At 40.5% G+C, this 21,696-nt stretch overlaps 1 protein-coding gene across 1 annotated transcript; it reads left to right on the forward strand.

Moving 5' to 3' along the window:
• Nucleotides 1–4,082: 4,082 nt before the first annotated feature.
• LOC134531334 (uncharacterized) lies at nucleotides 4,083–20,873 on the forward strand. Its single transcript, XM_063367030.1, has 3 exons — nucleotides 4,083–4,263; nucleotides 7,513–7,714; nucleotides 20,769–20,873. The coding sequence occupies exons 1-2, from the start codon at nucleotides 4,083–4,085 to the stop codon at nucleotides 7,710–7,712; spliced, it is 381 nt and encodes a 126-aa protein (XP_063223100.1). The 3' UTR covers nucleotides 7,713–7,714; nucleotides 20,769–20,873.
• Nucleotides 20,874–21,696: the final 823 nt, after the last annotated feature.

A 21,696-nucleotide genomic window follows, 5' to 3' on the forward strand; every position in this document is an offset into this window, starting at 1 on the left:
TGGTGTATTTTTTTGGCAATAAAGTATCCGCGTGAAAAAAAAAAATTACGAAACTTACTTTCAGAACGTCCCTCGTATATTGTTGTGCCTCTGGTTGTAAATAATCACTTTATTTTCTCCTCTGAAACCCTCGCATTATTCAGTGCGGCAGGCTTAGGGCAGGAGTCACAGGAATAAAGGACGGTAAGAGACTTACAATTGTATTTGTACTTGTGTTTCCTGCTATCTACTGTGGGCTTCCTGCCAAACGTAGTTCTGTTTGCCGTCTTTGTTGTGGCTATTTTACAACCACGGGGTTTTAAAGGAAAACACGGTTGGGCCAACAATAGAAGCAAAATTTGATATTCATTTGTTTATTACAATCTATATAAAACAACATACACAATCAGCCGAGTTCTGTGCTCACTTTTTAAGGTGGGACTTCTAGACAAAATCGTCCATGGCTGTAAAACAGAAGCTTGGGTTTAAGTAAACTTGCACAAATAATATCCCTGGTCCCTTAAAAAGAGACTTAAACTCTGTATAGCACAGTTGGTTGCAATACTTGAAAAAAAAAATTATTTTCTGGATTAAAAGACGGCACTTCGCCGTAGTTACTGGACAAGTAGAGTTACATATCAAATAGTTCTTAAAAACCAAACTTATATTGATCATGCAATGTTTATCTTGGCTCGGTTTTGAAACATTCTGTACATAAAATGAATATTACTTTTAAAAGTCCAAGACGAGTGAGAGTCGGCTTAACGCCGACGATGGTACTGCCTAATATCTCTGAGTCACTGCGGGTGATCCGGGCTAGTGGTGAACTCTTATGAATGACATGTCCGTCTCGCTTGTTCAGCTAGTAGAGTATGCCTTCTTAGTGCTGACAGCCCATTGGCTTTTACTGAGTTCCTAGCGCAGGTTACACCTTCATTAACATTAACATTATATTGGAGTTTCCTGAGTACCTGGAACTAAGTATACTACCTTAGTGTTGACATGACCCAGACGTTCTCCTAGTAGCTTGTAAAAATAATACTTTCAACACCACCGACTGTCTCCTGATGTTCTCGGAGTACCTGGAGCAGAGTACACCTTTGTTAGCATTATCATTCTTTTGGAGTTTCCTGAGTATTGGAACACGGCATACTGTCTTAGTGTTGACGTTATTCTGGCGTTCTACGAGTAACTGGATAATACCAATATCGTTGAGGTCACCGTGGCCCATGAGGAAGGCAAGACGTCATGACGGTCTGTTAAAAGTGATAGTCATCTACCCTAGTCATCTCATTATTAAAAACAAGACAAGATTTTATCATTGAAATACAAGCAAAGAGTAGTTACATCACGATTTTCATCTGATATCAATCTTGTATGTGCACGAAGTTCCATACAAGCAACCGAGCAATACCGATCAAATATTTGAAAGTAATGCTAACAACCTTTATCAAAAAGATACATTCAAGCTTTTTAAAGGTTAAATGTAGAAAAACTGGTAGATTACACATGTTTTGTATAAACAGTTTGTTTATTTATTTAATATTTATGATACCAACATGTATGATTAGTTTTTTAATTTCTTTATCTAAGCATTTTTTTAACTATTGCACTCTAATAATAAAATACTACCGCAGTTGTCAAAGGTTTTCGAAGTGCCAATACTATTAGAATATATCTATTCTCTGGATGATTATTTCAGTGGGGAAATTGATTTAATTTATTTTTATAGACTTGGTTTTCACTGTATGTCACATGATAAGACAAAGAAGATGAATACACGTCACGCAGAAAAACAAGCCAAAATTACCTGATGTCCAATTTTAAAATAATTAGACACCACTTTGGAATTCTCTGTGCTGTCTTTCTGTGTTCTCGTTGTGTTGTCAAGATTATCTGTTTTGTATCATAGTTGGGTTCATTGTTTTTCGCTGTGTGGTCCAAGATTGAAGTTTGTGTTTTTTTCTGTTGTTACAATTGTCCCATCGTTTTCAGCTCACTGTGTGTATCTTGCTATGGTATTTTTGCTTCCACGCAGAAATAAATTCTGTACTTTGATATTGGTTGAAAATTTTTGTAAAAGAACGACAAATTGTCAACCAATCAGTAACGGCATATTACATAGATTTTCAGTAAGATTTATTCCACTAATAAAGATATCTTATACAGATTCAGTGTTTCCTGGACAACCCATTGCTAAAGTTTCCACTTCACTGTATGTGTTAGTTTATCGCAGTTATATATATATATATATTTGTTTTATTTATATTAATACGTATATTTAACTAAAGTACTTTTTGTTGTTAATTAATGTGCTAAATATATTCACACGTTATCTGCTTCTTGTAACAATCCAGGATAATATTATTAATTTAAATTTTATTCTGGCTAATAAGCATTGTGGTGACTTAATAGAAAGAAGTCCAACATCTGTGTTTCCGAAGCTAGACAATGCATGAAACTTTACTTCTATAGTTAATAAAATTTCTTGGACATACGTCATTGAAGTTTTGCACTGTTTTTCACGGGGGAAATAAATCAAGAACTCAAATTAAAACCACAGAGAACCCACAGAGAACGATCCTAAATCAGCTATGTCAAACAGATAATGAACCCAGCGGTGCACCTAAACAGGTATTATGTACAACACAACAAAGAGAGCCCAGATGAACACATTCAGACTTAAATACCAGACAGAGCAAGGATTCAGTGGAAGGAATTTAGTCTCTTTTTTTAAGTTTTTTTTTTCCTTCTTAATTTGCGTTCTTGAAAATTTTTTTCGATGACAAACATTGCAATACTACAATGGAGCGTATCCAAAACAAATTTATTACATCAAATTCCCCGCTTAACAGAACGATTTAAAGGACGTTTAGTTCTACAGTAACCTTTTATAAGTATTCCTTCGTACATATCTGCACTGAGAGCACGCACAGCATGGCGCATGGCGTGGCGGTCGACTCCGCTCACATGTCGCAGGTGGCCGAGAAAGTTGGAGGTGGAAGGTTGCCGCTCCCAGCCGTGCGTCCTCAAGGCCAGCGAGGAAGTTGTGGTGAACGTGTACTTCGCCGTGGGTGAGCGCTCAGCACCCACACTTACTTCTCGTTGGTTTTTACTTGGCGTCTCGTCGACAGCGCGCAAGGCCGTAGCCAGGGTGACCAGTACAACCATTATGTCATGTTTTACGAGTAAGCATTCTTTATTATAGAATTTTAAAACAATTATTTTGTCTAGGAATGAGTAGACAGTTAGTACTCTGACGTTTACACACAATCATTTTTGAGAAATGATTTTGCTTGGGAAAATAAAACTGGACTATATTATATTTTGTTTATCTTTCATTGTTTCTTTTTTTTTAAGTGTGTGTGTGAGTTCACGCGTGACAGAAGTGAAACTTCTTGCTTATTACGTGTAGAGAGAGATAAATTATCAGTATTTTTTTATTGAACAAGAGATTCAATAGTAAAGATACGGGTATGATCTCAAATGGAAAAAAAAAAATTCAAAGTTAATGTTTTCAAATATATTTTGCAAGCAATTCGTTATTTAATTTGACAAAACCATGAATAAATTATGGTAATTAGTTTATCTTTTATATAAAACATTATCCGCAGAATGATTAGAGTCTATCATAGTGACAATTGGCTTATGATATCTTAAATACGACAAACACGTTTGGGATTTAATACGATCTCCATTCCTAGAAAATACAGCATCAATTGTTGTACCCGACTTGATAGTTGGGGTATTAAGTTAATTTCTCAAATAAATAACTCTTTTCTACACGAATAAATAAATAGTACATTATTTAAATTAAATAAAAGAAGTATGGAATATAATTACTCTCGAGGAGAGGGAAGAGGCGGAATAGACAAACAGGATTACATATAAGATATATTCTCCTTTGTAAAGTTAAGTATATAAACTCCTAAACCATTCTCCGACCAAAAGATAAATGGCGAGTACCTACAAAATAACTAGCAAAAAACAAACATCAATAAACGCACTTGTATAAACACAGATGTATAACAGATGGTATATATGACGCAAAAACAAACACGAAACACCTATATAAGACATACAAGACAATATCAAGCGTCAGTATGTTCACGTATTGCCGCCTGCACAAACCGTGCGAACATCTACCTGCTAGATGTACGTGTAAAGAGTGCTATAAAGAACGTTGTGATTTACAATATAAAATAGAACTTTCATCAGACGAAGATTCGTGGGACGGAGGAAAATTCAACTTTGTTCCAGAAACCTACAAACTACCAGATAAAGGTAAGAAACAAATAACAATAACAGATACATTACCATTCCATAATGTGGTTGTGGAACGACCAAACCACGAAAGAATTGCTTCCAATTCTAACAAACTCAACAGGGAAAACATTCACATGTCCACCTCGTCGATATGTAATAAAATTAACGAAAAGACCACATCAACCGGAACCGAACATTGCCCAACAACTACAAGAAACGGTACCAGAGCTACACAAACACTTCCAAAACGAACCATTGAAGACGTTGACATCACTATTTCAAATTCTGAGAAACAACCTAGAAAGAAACACAATCTACATGTACCTAACAAACATGTCAGCGAGACAAGAACGGATCACGTTGATTCACGAAGCAATAGACCAACTAGCTCCATACAAACCTCAAGAACTATGGATTCAAATGCTGAACCAAAACGAACCATAAGCAACGTTACGAGATTTCCGTTGCATCACTTCTGCGTCATTTCTACCTCTCCCCTGCCGGCTCCTCTTACGGCCGTTACAACTAGCATATATACAGTATGCTACGCTAAGCACCTATCCCCCGCCGAGTACCCATTCGACCGCTAGTGCATGCACTGGAGTGGCGTCTCCGCGTCCTCTCCCGGTCCCCCCACCCCGCACCTAACTATTCCCCTCATGCGATCGGAATTTTTGTATCGCTCGAAAATTGTAGCCCCCTCGGCAAAGAAGTTACATTTAAGAATTAGTTCTTAAGTCCATTGTTTGACGAGTTCTTTAAGACAAGGCATAACATCATATATATTAACGTTAATAAATGCATGAAACCCACATTTTAAGTTCGTATGAAAGACATACTTACAGTAAAACATGTGCAAAATACTTGGTAACACAATTCCTGCCGCTTCTGTGTAGGAGGGCTGTAATATGGAGGAACTAAACTATTGTTGCCCACAATGGATTACAATAATATTTACAAAATTATATCTTTGTAACTTTATGTAACTTAATGGCTGTTATTTTTATATTCTGTTTCCAGTTGTTGTTCTTTTATATTCCGAAAGGGAGGGGTCTGGACCCCAGGACCTCCCTGGCTGCGTGTCTGCAGCGTGGCCAATTCTAAGGCCTCGGTGGAAGTGTTCGGTCCGCTTAGTTCTGAGAATGCGAATGCCGAGCGATAAAACTGTATAAATTTATTTATTGTTACTTTCCTGGTGTAACTAGCTGCAATACAATAACATGTATTCTTGTATTTTATGTCAATTATTGTTAATCTTCATCTGACTTATTGTCTATTTTCCCTTTCTCTGGGCGTTAGAGCTATTTTCGCTTAATATCGGTGAGCCATCGTTGCTTTACTGATCCACATAATGTCTATTTTGATAATCCCTTCGCAATAACTGAGCAATTTACGTAATGGTATACTGAAGCCTTCATATTTTCACGTCGTTGGACATTGTAGCATAATCAGGCTTGGTCAAGATGACTTAGATACTGAATCCTTACTCGTCATCGTTGTAACACAGTCGATTACCTTTTGATGGCGAATTCATAGCTTATAATTGGAAGACGGGCTGAGTGAATAAAAACACAACTTACTCTACCAGAGGTGAAAAATCGAGGTGCACAAACAAAATTAGCTAGACAGACAATCACTACATGTGTATAAAGGTGGATAAGTAAATAAATAATAAGCAAGGATATTCGGTTGACTTTTATGTATTTAAAAACGAGATAGTTTACTGCTGGAAACAAGGAAATACATAGGTATATTATGGTTATTTTGGCCCTCATATATAAATTCAATGGATAGATAAAAGTCACAAAGAAATCTTTATTTTTATTAAGTACAATCTGATTTAAATTTTTAATGGTTGGGCAGCGCAGAATTAACATATATTAATTGAGTCTTTAACTCCAAATGTTTTCTTTATAACAAACAACCTGATACGACTAAATAACTACAATTAAAATTTCAAGTATTTTATTCAGTTTTTTAATATCATGAATACTCTTCTTTTTATCTATTAAATGTACGAAACTAGTGTTTTAAGTTGTTCTGATCTGAACAGTAGATTTACTAATAGAAATAATTCAACAACATTCCTTTTGGCGAGGACTTACATGCCTGTGCGCAAAGGCGGATCCAGAATGTTTGTCAGGGGAGGGCCAAATTAAATTTTCTAATACAATTACAGTACATTTAGCATTGAAATATTTAGAACTTTCTATTTGTGGTTCAAAAACGTCATGTTATCTAAAGCACTGCAGTAAAATAACACTCAAGTAAGTTTGGTAAACTATGATAATGAATTAGGAGAATATCTCATTATGAGTGTCAGGGGGTGGAAGAGGGGGTGGGGGAGGGAGCATGCCGCTATGGCCAGTGCCTGCGCGCCTAGCCAGCGGAGATGAGCTCAGGTTAGTGGCCCCGCAAAGCCATCTACGAAGCGAGCTGGGCGGGACGCGAAGGCAAAGCCATCCAAAAGGATGACCACGATGAGAAAGTGACTGGTCAAGAAAGATGGGAAACACGGAACTTGGAAACTCTGGAGCCGGAGCTATGAACCCCTTCGGAAAGTGGGCCGGAAGGAGGCGCCCGAAGCGGCCAATGGATGAACTACCAGGAGCCCAAGTTAGTTGGCCAAGTGATGAACAGGTGGCGCACAGAGGTCGCGCCATGAGTAACAGTGTGCCGAGAGGGCTTTCTAGGAAGGGACGGGAGTACGTAAACAACAAGATGGCGGCTGCATTAGACCGCGGTAAAGGGAGGGGCTGGCTGCGCGGAAGCTCGTGTTGAAGGTTGCGTGTGAGCCGTGCTGCCATAAGCGGAACGTGGCGCCGCGCCGGGCCGACTCGAAACACAGCGCAGTTTTTGTTTTGTTTTCAAAAATTCAGTTATTAAATAGAGATTACATATGGTGGTGAAGATATATATATACATACCATAACCATTTACACATATTTGCTTCAATTCCAGACGCGCAGCGCAGTTATCGGCCATGCGAGCGCGGAGGAGCGGGAACAAGAGACGGTCACGTGACGAATAATGCACGGCGCAGCCGTGATACGGTGCGTGAATGCGGTTGAGAAAAACGTCAAGCTAAAGAGAAGGTGGCTGGTATCCAAATCCCATAAACTTAATGCTCAAATTGTGTAAACAACATGGTGCACATGAGTTATATTTGAAGTGAACACTTTTTGGCTCGATGATTGTGGGTGATGTGGAGGCCTTGCTACATTCTCGCAAGCAAAGGGCTCCTGATGGTTTGTTTTCCCACCCCAGATCACGAAGTGCCGAAGCTGTCGCCTGAGGTGGCGGCGGAGTCTAACGGCGTCCCCGTCGACTTCACGCTGCCGGACAAGGACGGCTGCAAGCACCTGCTCGGCTCCTGCTGCCCGGTGAAGGCCAACCAGACCGCCAGATACCACCTGCACGTCAGCACCCCGCCCGTGCTGGTGCAGCCCCGTAGCTGCATTCACTAGAAGTGCGTCGCAGTGGGCGCGGCCATCTCTGCGTTGCTTCCGAATTCTCACAAGGGATGCATCGGCATCCCTACATGCGCCCACAATAAAAATCGAGGTTCCTAGGGATGCGACACTAGTAGTATAGGAATGTATTTCCGGCGGCTGGCTTCTGGCTGTGGTGCTTGGTGCCGAGCCACATCTCTGACGTCACGTCTATCTGTGACGTCACGTCGGCCATCTTGGACGAGCGTAACGGGACACAGCGTAACGGGACACGGTGTAACGGGACATAACGTAACGGGACAAGTAGATCACGGCGGCCATTTTGGATCCGCCATCTTGGATCCGCCATCTTGGATGACGTCATTTTGTTTTCTCGAACTTTCCACCATTTTGTTTTCCGCCATCTTGGATTATGACGTCACCGTTGCAATTTCCGTTACGGCCGCCATCTTTAACTTTTTTATTTATTATCCGATTTTAATGAAATTTTTTTTAAATTTATAAAAAAAATTAAATTAATAAAATTTTAATAAAATATTTATAAATATTGAACTTTTTAGACACGGAGTTCGGAGTCCTCGGTTCGAACCCGACGAGGTCAAAAAATTAAAAATGGCGACCGATCCTTCCCCCTGTGGTAACTGCTGACAGACTGCCCCCCACCACTTTTTTCAAAGCATATATATCGACAGTGAGCATGGCGTCATGTCCGCCATCTTGTCTTCGATGTTGGAAACCATCATCATTGTATCGGAGGCGAGAGTGCGCTGACGCCTAGTTAGTTTGATTCTTACCCGCTAGAGTGCAGTAATCATTTATTACTGTGACACCCGCCATCTTGAAATTTGGCCGCCATCTTGAAAATCCGTAATTTTAATGCTAGAGATTCGGGAAAAAGTTCAAAATCCATTAAATAAATTTGTAATCTATATACTGATTGATTAGTTCGACTAAGGTCCTTGGTTTGATCCCTGGCCGATACAAAACAACTTTAATTTAAAAAAATACTAAAAAAGTGACAGGATTGAGAAAATAAAAAACACCGCAAGTACTTTTAAAAACTTTTATTACATAAATTCAATACACTACTACAAGCACAAAAAATAATACACAGACATAGAACTAAAGTCTTGTGGATTTCTCGATGTCTGCATCTGCCACCCACGAATTAAAGCGAGGTGGAAAGCCCCACCACTTGACGTAGGACAGTCCTTTTCTTCGTTTTATAATCTTCTCCACCAAGTACATATCAGGATACAACGTAGGCTGAATCTCTTCGGCATAGAAGCCGCCACGGATAGGTTTGTGGTCCAAATCTTCGAGGTAGTAGGTCCTAGGCTCTGATTCACGAACATGTGTCACACGGAAAAGTTCGGGACTCCAGTTCGCAGTGAAACCTTTCTCGAAGATACCTTTCTGCTTGGAGATTCGCACAATGTCACCGACGTTAGCTTTACGCTTTCGTGGATCTTTCTTCTTCATGTTGGAAAACACTGTTCGAAGCAGGCGATTGTCCCTTACATCCTTTGGCTTCATTTTCGTGGTAGAATGCACCGCGGAATTATACTCGTTTATTAGTTTCGGCAAGATGTCAAGCCACTTGTAATTTCCGTTAGCCGTGAACTGCCGCCACATCTTGGAACGCAAAGTTCTGTTAAACCTTTCGACAACGGAGGCTTTGACGTTACTAAATGTAGAGTAGTGTTTGATGCCATACTTCTTCATCAAAGCCTTGAAGGTTGCATTGTAGAATTCTTTCCCGAGGTCCGTTTGCAGGTGCGACGGTACACGTCCATCACGCAAAATATTGTTCATGGCCTTGGCTACTTCAGTTGCAGTCTTTGATTTGACAGGTCTAGCCCAAGCGAACTTGCTATAAACATCGATGACTGTCAACATGTACTTGAAACCTTTATTCATTCGGGAATACGGTATCATCTCAACAAGGTCCGCCTGGAATAAATCATCAATTCCACGAACTATGACTTTGCGACGAAGGTATTTTCGTCTAGCAGGAGCATGAAGTTCGTGAGCGATTCCGGTTCGACTCATTGTATGTAGCCGGCTTCCCTCAGTTCTTCAAGTATGGAGACTATTTCGTTGATGTGCGAATAGTTTCCTACGCTAAGCGAAGCATGTAGAATTCTAAGGCGATCAACTAATTCATTAGGATCGTCCCAATATACATAGTCAAATATCTGACCACTTTCTAGCTTTTTTAAACCTTCGCCATGTATTGTTAGTTCACTGAAGAGATTAGCGAGAATGTCGATTTTTTCATGATCTACGTCTTTATATACACCACTATCTGGATCGTTATCGCGAAAATGTGCATTGGTTAGCTCTAGCAGTTTTTTGTACTCTTGTAAGTCTTTGTGAGAATATCCTTTAGGCTCCCTGCGAAACAGCAATTCGTACAGACCAGGAGTCCCGCGCGTTTTGAACTCTTCTACGCGAACGATATTTCCTGGTAGAAAGTCTATTTCTTTAGCACCGAGGAACCACTTATTATGTTTTCTGTACACTCCATAGGTCGTGTCATTATTCCGACTCGTAAACGATATCAGGTATGGTCGGACCATTGCATTCACTTGATGTCCCTTTTTCGGTATTTTTTTCTTGTGCATGGTCTCTGTACTTGTTAAGTCTTCTTCTTCTCGATCTGGTTCATACTTTCTCTTCTTTACAGTTGGCATTTCATCTTCAACTTCTGTCTTCACAATGATAGCTGGTTCTTCCATGTTTTTAAGTTCGTCGAGGCGACTAGTGATTGGTTTAAATATCTCCTCATTTTCCATCTCACGTGCAAGTCTGGTTCGTCTAGCAAGTAAATATTTTTCACGAACAGACTGTATAGCTCGATGAAGGTCACTGGCCAGGTCTGACATTGTACTGGCTGAAAACGTATTGCAAGTCCTCTTTATATACTTTTTTATTCATTCGCAGAAACTTCTTTCTTGTGTGTGGCAAAATCTTAATTAGTTGACAAGTGAGATAGTGATGCTTTCAGACTACTTTGAAAAGTCCTCAAATCGTCACGTCTTTGTGCATTCGATACTTCGATCATGTCGCGAATGCGAGAATCCGAGGCTTCCACACGCAGGTCGATGGCAACGAGATACTCTATTATTTCGTTTTTCACACTTTCTACTTTTTGAGACAGTAGTATAATGTATTTGCGGATATCAGAGTCGGGGCATACAGTATGTCTGCTGCTACGACCGAATTTCGAAATGCTATGACTCATGTTTGACGATAAACTGATCGAAACCTCGTCTGTACCTGCCCTTATATAGAGGCCAGTCCTTTACGATGACTATGAATCCGTGCTCGTCTTTCCAACACAAGGAACACATGTCTTTGAATTCCTGAAACGACATGTCGGTGTTTACGTGGTCGTCGTAGGCGTGACATAAATTAAGTTCGTCCATGCGAAAAAGCACTATAACATTCGCATTATCTCGTAGGAGATGTTTGGGTATTCTACTGTACGTCTGACACAGGTATACGCAGTCTACCTTGACGTGCCTGCCCATGGAAAAGTACTCTTGTATAATACCCTGCTTCTCGCACATTATATCGTCGAACACAAACACGGAATTAGGCTTTGCTTCGTCGGTAGACACCACATCGATATTATCGCTAAACGGAAAATACTCCAGTCCTTCCACCGAGCGTAGAACAGTTGCTAGGCGCTGGTACTTTGGCTGTTGCAACGACTTGGAATACAAGTAAACGTTCTCGAACCGAAGACCGTTTGGCTCCTCCAGTAAACTCAGTAGAACGCACGTCTTGCCACAGTTTGACGGTCCCGCCATTATGCATCGTACAGCAGAAGGCAACAGCAAGCCATGTCGCGATTCGCGACCGCTAGTTTCATCGTTTTGCGTAATGCGCACGGGCAAACAAACATCTTGCTTGACGACCTGCATTGTACTAAATAAATTGTATATAATCAAACACATTTATACTTTCTGGTCAGTTGCGCGTAATGACTCGAAGAGGTAAGAACAATAAACACATCGGTGCAGGACTCGTAAACTCGCTGATAAACAATCTACCATTCGAGCTACACATTCCCGGCTACAGATTTTGCGGCCCCGGCACTAAACTATCGAAAAGGTTAGCTCGCGGTGACGTGGGCATTAATTCTCTCGACGAAAAGTGCAAGCAGCACGATATTGCGTATTCCCTCAGCAAGGATCTGGAATCCAGGCACCGGGCCGACGAGACATTGGCACAGGAAGCTGAAAATATTAGTAAATCGTCGCACGCGGGTCTAGGAGAAAAAATCGCGGCCTGGGGCGTATCTAAAATCATGAAGGCAAAGACCAAATTAGGACTGGGTGCTCGTCGAGCCAGCTCCATCAAGTCAAAGACTAACTCACGCAAGACCAAACGCAAGACTGGAGCAGGCATACAAAAAGCCAAGCAAAAATTACAGACTCTCGACAAGAAGATTATAGGAGGATTTCTTCCTTTGCTTTTGCCTGCATTGGGTGCTCTCGGCGGCCTCATCGGTGCAACGAGCGGTATAGTGCGGGCAGTCAACACTTCGAAGAATGAGCGAAAGCAGTTAAAAGAAGCACGTAGACATAATGCAAGCATGGAAGCCATTGCCATCGGTAAAAAAAACGGCGCAGGACTGTACTTACGTCCTCACAAATCAGGCCGAGGCATGAAAAAGAAACGAAAATCCTAAGTTCTCTGCCGAAACGACCGCTCACCAACGTAGATTTAATAAAGTACGCACGCAAATTGAAAATACCAAATTTCTGCGGCGTGTTTATGCGAGACACTTTACCCAGCAAACCAAAAACCAACGAACGCGCCATAATTAATTTAGACACGACTGCAGGTCGCGGCACGCACTGGGTAGCGTATATAAAGTCTGGAAAAAAAGCTACTTACTACGACAGTTTCGGTAATTTGAGACCTCCGCCTGAACTTAGGCGGTACCTGGGCCGGACCACTACACTGTTCTACAATTACGAAACGGAACAGAGGCCTAATCAAACAAACTGCGGACACTTGTGTCTTCGCTTTTTAACTAAAAAAATAATTTAGCTGACAAATAAAAATTGCTACTTAAAGGTTGTGCAGTGATGATAATTTATTAGTCATGTCGATAACACTTACCTTGACAGGTCACGCATCTGAGCTGCGGGCGGTTCATTTCCCGCCTCTGGATTTAGACGGAGAATGGTGTATCGGACTCGTAGATTTTCAAACGTATAATGCCATACCGAATATCGACGAAGGAAACTGCAAGATCTGCTTCCTGAAAAGCGATGGGACCGCTCATGAAATACAGTTACCTGTTGGATCTTACGAAATTGACGACATTGCAAATTACATCAGGGATATGTTACCACAGGATGTAGACTTTCAACTGCGTGGAAATCCAAACACTCAAAAAAGCATTCTAACATGCAGTGAAATTGTCGACTTTACGAAACCTGGGTCCATAGGTTCGATGTTAGGATTCGAATCAAAGGTGTATGATGCAGGAAGAACGTACGAATCTACGCGCGCAGTAAACATTTTGCCTGTGAATGTCATAAGAATAAACTGTAATTTGGCAAGTGGAACGTATCTCAACGGAAGACTAAGCAACATGCTGCACGAATTTTCGCCGATGGTCCCGCCAGGATATAAACTGGTCGAAGTACCGCAAAGTATCATTTACGTTCCAGTCGTCGTGAAGTGTGCACACGAAGTCGTCGTCAGAATCGTTGACCAGCGAGGACGATTGGTGAATTTTCAAGACGAAGAAATTACATTACGGCTGCACTTGAAGCGATGGGCATAAATTTCGTAACACCGAACAGTTATAAAAGAAGTCGTATTGACGTGAATAAGAACAGTTCTCTACCAGACATCGGTGCATTAACACCTGACAACATAAAGTATCTTCTTAGTATTGGACAAGTGCCGAATAAATATGGAAGACGAAATCCTCAACGTGGAAGATCCGGTAATTTTTGATGACAGCATTACGAAAATGGAATTGCACGAGTACCAGCCTTTCCTGCTCGGACCGTACGCACTTCCATCGGAAGTACGCATTGCTGTACAGCACCAAGATATTTGTACTTTACCTTCACAGTCATTTCTACGTATAAGAGGCATGCTTACAAAGGCGGATGGTACGCATCCGACAACGACGTCAATATCCTGCAATGGTATTCTTCACCTCATCGAGCGCATTACTTATGTACTCAATGGCGTCGAGGTAGACCAGACAAGAGATGTAGGCATAACATCTGCTATGAAAAATTACCTTTCGCTCACGCCAAATGAACTGACTGCTGCAAAGATGGCCGGTTGGGCTCTCGAGGATGAATATAAGCTTCCAATTTATGCCGAAGGAAAGTTCGAAGTTTGTGTTCCTCTGTCCATGCTTCTTGGATTCGCTGAGGACTACAGGCATATAATCATTAATTCGAAACAAGAGCTCGTACTGCTTCTAGCCAACACACACATTAATGCAATTGTCGTCGCTGCAGAAAACCCTCAAGATGTCTCGCTAACACTACAGTCTATCGAGTGGATGCTGCCCCACATCCAAGTGAGCACCGTTGAACGAGTCAAGATGTTGAAGAACATAGAAAATGGCAAGAACTTCGATGTGCCATTCCGATCCTGGAGCCTGGAAACTTATCCTGGCTTGCCTCATAGTCAGCGTATCAATTGGATAGTAAAGTCCAGCTTCGCTACGGAAAAACCAAGATACATCATCGTCGGGCTTCAGACCGGAAGACAGCTCAATGCAGGAGTAAGTCGTTCCTTATTCGATAACTGTCAATTACGTAATGTAAAAATATTTTTAAACAGCGAAAGTTATCCGTACGTTGATATGAACATGGACTTTGAAAGTGGAAGATTTCTTCTCGCATATCAAATGTATGCCAAGTTTCAGCAAGCTTACTATGGACGGAGACAGTCACCGATACTGAGTCCCGACAGTTTCAAGAACAAGGCTCCGTTAATGGTGTTTGACGTTTCCAAACAGGATGATCGATTAAATTCAAACATCATCGACTGTAGGATCGAGATAACGACTAGCGGAAATATTCCACCAAACACCTATGCTTTTTGTCTGATACTTCACGATCGGCTTGCATCGTACAATTGTCGAGACAAACTTGTGAAAATTCTGACTTAAATACTGTTTCGATTGCGATAATAATTCAGTTACGATCGAGCATTGCTAGCGACAAGATGTACTGCAACCTGCAAGGTTTTCAGAGCCAAAACGGCTTTGTTCTCAAAGAAATTGCAGTCACCTCTGGAGACAAGACTCGAACCCGCAGCTTCCGACCTCCGTATCCTTGGAAACTACTAGACGAAAAAAGTAAACGCTCGAACGAATGGCTATGCAAATATTATCACGGACTAGAGTGGGACGAAGGAAAAATCCCATACCACCAAGTGAAAAACACACTTAAAGATTTACTAGTTCAAAACGAAACAATATACGTTGCCGGACCTGAACAGAAAAAATGGCTACGAGATCTATGTGACGACGGAACAGTTGAAATTGTAGACTTACAGACCGAATATGGCTGTCCTTCCCTGCGCAAGCTTAGTGCAATATACGACGTGCAGCTACGTGACAAGTTTGAATGTGTCTGTGCCTGTACAAACTCGCAGTTAATGCAGAAATGGCACACACAGTGTTAGTAGGAGCCTGCATATATAAATGACGTACCTACGTACATGCCTTCAGTTGACGTTCAACCTGCAAGAAGATGTTTACGTTTCATCCTGCTAACGTGTACGTGAGCGCAAGACCTAGCTTCAGCAGTGTCGAGTACAGCTACTGGGATTCCGGGTATCTACGTACATATACAGAAACCTGTGATGGAGATGCTCAGCATTGGCGGTTTGCTCACTTTCCTGTGTCCTACGAACCGACTCAGCAGCTATTAGATTGTTGCGAACCTGGAAACTGTGCCGTCTATCACATGAGACCGCACACAATCCTTCCTGCTAGCATCGCTGAGGTAGTTGCCTCGTCTGCACGTGTAACACCAAACATGAGCGTGTTGCAACCTTTTGCTACCTGTGATGCTTCTACGCAGACTTCCAAACGGCGTGCGTCACGTCGTCGAAGTTCAGGCAGTGAATCTGTCCCAACAAGCACTGCAGTAGAGCCAAGGCGCAGACGTGGTCACAGACGCCATAGACCATGTCTTGCTCGAGATGACGACATCGCAGAAGATGACCAGCTGGAAACCTGTGTTCCTGATCCCGTGACCTGCGAACCAGTTGGAACCGGAGTCGAAGAGGCAGTTCGTGCGGCATTAAAGACTTTGCTTGCGAAAATGCTTAATTCCTTAACCTAACATGCATTTGTGTAATTTTTTTATAAATAAATGTGTAAAACCTGAACTTGAGTTTCTTTTTTTATTTCTACAATTTTTAGCTACCTAATAAAAATTAATTTTAATTACAGACAATATTTTGACTAATGTAGTATTCCAGTAGACCGCGGGTATATAAGCGAAGTTCAGACGAGTGGACCCTCAATATACCTCTGGCCGCGGTGCAGTACGGGCCTGCTCTCTTCAGTCAATTTCGTGAGATTTAGTTACTGCTCCAATGTCGACCGGGATAGACTGTTTACCGTCAGCAGCGGGGACCTCGATGACAGCAATGATGATGGAGTCGGAGATTCCGATACCGGATGCAGAGGAGACCACGACAGCGGAGAGCTCAGTGGCTGCGGTGTCGACAGTCGCGGAGATCCCGATACCGACTGCAGAGGAGACTTCAATTAATGAAGAGCGTACTTCGCATCAGTGCAAATACTGTGGCGCATCATTTACTAGCACTTCAAGCGCTCGCAGACATGAAAGAAGCAGTTGTCCGAATAATTTACTGAAACCAATACAATTTCAGTGCAATAAGTGTAATAAACTAATTTCACGCCTCGACAGCTTACATCGTCATTATATAAAATGCTCCGAGACAGTTAAGTGCAAGTATAATGAACATGGTTATTGTTTTGACTCATGTGTTGTACCAGCTGATGAGAACATATAAGTGAGACCCCAGGTGATATGAACTTTAGTCCGTCTCTGGCTGCGGTGATGAACGCATCGGGTAGTTAGACTTGAATAATAGACCAAAAACTAGCTGTTCTTGAGACCTCGATGGTGTCTTTACCAGTATCAACACCGACCTGGATCGAAGGTCTACCATCATCAGTGCAGACCACGATGACTACGTCGTCTACAGCTACACCTGCTCTCTCAGCACAGCAGGAGATTTCGTCGCGTGCAACATCTTCTGCAGAGCAGACCTCAAAGGCTTCCGAAGTTAACATGACAGCAGTGTTACAATGGTTGTCAACAGTTCCAGTGTCATTGATAAAGGAAGGAGCATCCAACGGTGTTCCATCGCCCAACTGTACGTACTGTGAGAAGATCAAAAACTTGAAATTACGTGATTATGTAATACACAATTGTAATAATAACTCTGAACGTATTAAATATCAGTGCAACAGGTGTTTAAGCAAGTTTATACACTATGGAAGATTAAAACGACACCTCAGGAATTGTAATAGACTGGCTGTACATTCATCAGAATCAAGCTGTATATTTTGTAACAAAACATTTACAACTATTCGAAGTGCTAAACAACATGAAATATATCACTGTCCTTTTAATGAAGTCGATAATTCGGTTTTGTGTGAAAATTGTAGTGTACCAATATGTCGACCTGATAGACTGAATAGACATTTACGAACATGTAAAGGACTTAGTCCATACAATAGGAAGACTGTTTGAATCGAGAAATCCACAAGACTTTAGTTCTATGTCTGTGTATTATTTTTTGTGCTTGTAGTAGTGTATTGAATTTATGTAATAAAAGTTTTTAAAAGTACTTGCGGTGTTTTTTATTTTCTCAATCCTGTCACTTTTTTAGTATTTTTTTAAATTAAAGTTGTTTTGTATCGGCCAGGGATCAAACCAAGGACCTTAGTCGAACTAATCAATCAGTATATAGATTACAAATTTATTTAATGGATTTTGAACTTTTTCCCGAATCTCTAGCATTAAAATTACGGATTTTCAAGATGGCGGCCAAATTTCAAGATGGCGGGTGTCACAGTAATAAATGATTACTGCACTCTAGCGGGTAAGAATCAAACTAACTAGGCGTCAGCGCACTCTCGCCTCCGATACAATGATGATGGTTTCCAACATCGAAGACAAGATGGCGGACATGACGCCATGCTCACTGTCGATATATATGCTTTGAAAAAAGTGGTGGGGGGCAGTCTGTCAGCAGTTACCACAGGGGGAAGGATCGGTCGCCATTTTTAATTTTTTGACCTCGTCGGGTTCGAACCGAGGACTCCGAACTCCGTGTCTAAAAAGTTCAATATTTATAAATATTTTATTAAAATTTTATTAATTTAATTTTTTTTATAAATTTAAAAAAAATTTCATTAAAATCGGATAATAAATAAAAAAGTTAAAGATGGCGGCCGTAACGGAAATTGCAACGGTGACGTCATAATCCAAGATGGCGGAAAACAAAATGGTGGAAAGTTCGAGAAAACAAAATGACGTCATCCAAGATGGCGGATCCAAGATGGCGGATCCAAAATGGCCGCCGTGATCTACTTGTCCCGTTACGTTATGTCCCGTTACACCGTGTCCCGTTACGCTGTGTCCCGTTACGCTCGTCCAAGATGGCCGACGTGACGTCACAGATAGACGTGACGTCAGAGATGTGGCTCGGCACCAAGCACCACAGCCAGAAGCCAGCCGCCGGAAATACATTCCTATACTACTGACACTCGCATCCGTTGATGCGTACCTACATCCATTAGCTTTGGAATCATGTTTTACTTTATTAGTATATAATATTACTTTAGATTTTTTGGCAGGAGATTTGTTTAAAACGTTGTAAGAATAAATGATAACTCAAATAAAGACAAAAAAGAACATTAATAAAAATAACGAAAAGCAAACTTAAGATTACAGGACTATTTAATTATCATTATAATTATTTTTCATAATATGAGCTTCATAACAAAATTTCTATTTTATGGCTAACATTTATAACAGTCACGATACATTAATAATTTCTTTTAATTGGTCGTTATTTTTTCACATTATTTGTATATATCATGACTTAAAATGGTTATGTGCACATTAGTTCGACCAATCTAAACAGGATGTGCTAGCAAAAAAATATATAGCCTATTATCCGTTATCAATGCGTCATCTTCATTGTGGCTGCATTTGCTAAGGGATGTAGGGATGTGTGTGCGTGTTACGGTCACATCCCTACGTATTCGGATACAGCGCAAGTGTTCATGTAATTCCTAACTACAATCCATGACCTGTCCCTTGCTCTTTTATTTTATTAATGAATGGTCAACAGCTTTTGCCAACAAGCAAACACGTTTTACAGTTACAGTACGAGCTTTATCTGGAGAATATGTCTAATCGGTATACATGTGGCATCCGGGCCTCTAACCCGGAGCACCGCGCGCCGGAGGCTACGAGCTCTGCAGGACTGCTCGCCAGGTAGTGCACGTGTCGCCCTCTGCGGGCTCTGCGGCGCCCTCGCTGCCCTCCAGAAGCAAAGCCTTCACTATTACAAATATCACATGCTAAAAAAATATATTTCTTTGAAATGGCGCTTTCTCAGACTTCAGCATCCGGAGAAGCCTACAAATAATAATAATAAAAAATAACGTGCATGAAATATTGAATTCACATTTCATTGAAATTAAAATAACGTCAACATTATATAAACACCAAGGAATAATTCAGCAGGCCGTTTGATCAATTTAACTTATATATAGTTAATTGAATCTGATAAGCCTATTATAAATTTTTTGATTCATATGCTTTGAAAATAGGAGCAAAAATGAATTTACTTTTACGCTGATATTTTATTTAAACTAATTACTTTCTCAAATATAATACATTACCTTAGACTACTTGAAGTCGAAGTGGGCAATGTTACTGTGTTACTTGGATTGATAAAAAATCTTGTACAATTTTAAATGTTAACTGGATTCGCTCAATACACGATTTTATTTTATATACTTTTCACTTTATTTAAAAATTGAGAAATATTTTAACCTAGTCTAACACTAATAAATATGTATTAATTTATATGTAGCTATATTGGTTGCTTATACAGATAGTCTTGAAAAACTGTTTCTTCGCTTGAAATATGTATTTACATAGATGAAAAGTTTTTTTTTATATTCCAGTTAAATTTATACAGGATCATCAAAATAGGTTTATTTTAATTTTTTTCACTCGGATATACTTATACACGCAAGCCACCGGCTTCATTAAAATTATTTTGTGATACATATGGTGGAAATATACCGGCTCTATCTCTTTTGCAAAGCTTCTAATAATGTTAATTAAATACAAACCAACCGTACTATATAAATACCCATACACTTCGAAGAATTATGCAGAATATGCACGAAAACTTCAACCGCAACTAGTGTATCAACACATTGGAATCTCCTGGAAGTAATAATCACATTTTCAGTAATAGAATTCATTCGCAATAATTATTAGGAAGTATTCTTAAATCTTAATGAGGTAGTTCATTAATTCAAAAGTTTAAAAAAGGCATCTACACTTTCGCACTAGCGATACGGATTATAGCACATCCGTCGATTCCACCCGCATAACCCGCCACTTCTCAGTTCTCAGATCGTTACCACTCATCGTCTCAACAACGCGACGCTAAGTTTAACTCATTCATTAATTCATATATTTCAAAACGTTTGATTTGCACTACTTCTTTTCCAATTTAGAACAGCGTCAACAGCGCCTATTATTCTAAAAATCTCTATCGAGTCAAGGTTTCTGTTAACGAAATTTAGAACACCGCAGTGGTTTGTCATTATTTAGAAGTGTGTGTGTGTGCGCGTGTGTGTAGGCCTACATACAATACATTTTAAGAGTTATTTAAGTAACAATTTTAAAACATAATTTTTACATAATTATCTGCTGATATAACTAGCAACCTTGTTTTACGAAATCTAGGAGCCTGCGTGATATCTTGTTTCAGAATGTGACGCTGACTTTTACAATGAAAGATCAGGACGCCAAACATTTGGTATGCTTCAAAGTCAAGGCTACTGAATAATCCTGTCAACATTTCGCCTGTTCGCACACATGTATTGCTTCATGAAAAATTAAAATATTCAAATAAATAATAAATGAAATGTTCAAATGCTGGGTAAAAGTAATTTTATTTTTGTTGTGAAACTGTAAGTCAAGCGGGATTTTCATGTTAACATACATAAGTCAGAGACAACTGGCAATCGTTTCATAGTTACCTATGTTTACTATAAAGTCTTTGTCAACTAATATCAAAATGTATGTATTCTTGCTAGTTGCTGTTATTGTAGTCTGATTATGATGAGTCGTTTGAGCCCATTGCTGGGTGTCGTGAGCACAAGCAACACCACGGTGGGCACGTCCCTGTGCTTGCCGAGGCAGGATGATTCTGCGATGGTTCACCATTGCCTTCTACGGAACTACGGTAAAAGGGACATCACAACACCCAGTCCTGATCCCAATGAGAAAGTTTTCAGGATACCCTCCCCAGCCGGGAATCAAACCGGGCCCCTTGGCCCACTAGCCAGACACGATAGACGCTAGACCAAGTGGATGGACTACTTTAGTCCGTAAGGTGTTCAAATGTGACATAAATAGTCCTAACATGTTGCCAGTTGTAACAGATGTAATGCAGTCTATGTTTAAGTTGAATTTCGTGCAGTTGCCGAGGTGTAAGACTGTCAGACATCGAGTACAAGGAGGTCATATAAGCTGGACTGCACTATAGTTACCTCTCTTCTGGCCTCAGAGTTATAAGGAGAAAGTTGCTGTCATTGGCGAGTCAGTGACTGAATGTGGCGGTATGAACTTCGATCGTTAGTTGTGACCTTGACTCTGACTGTAGCTTGATTGAAACAATCTCTATATTGTCCAAT

This window comes from Bacillus rossius, chromosome 3 (genome assembly GCF_032445375.1).
Source record: "Bacillus rossius redtenbacheri isolate Brsri chromosome 3, Brsri_v3, whole genome shotgun sequence".
In the NCBI taxonomy this organism is placed as follows: Eukaryota; Metazoa; Arthropoda; class Insecta; order Phasmatodea; family Bacillidae; genus Bacillus; species Bacillus rossius.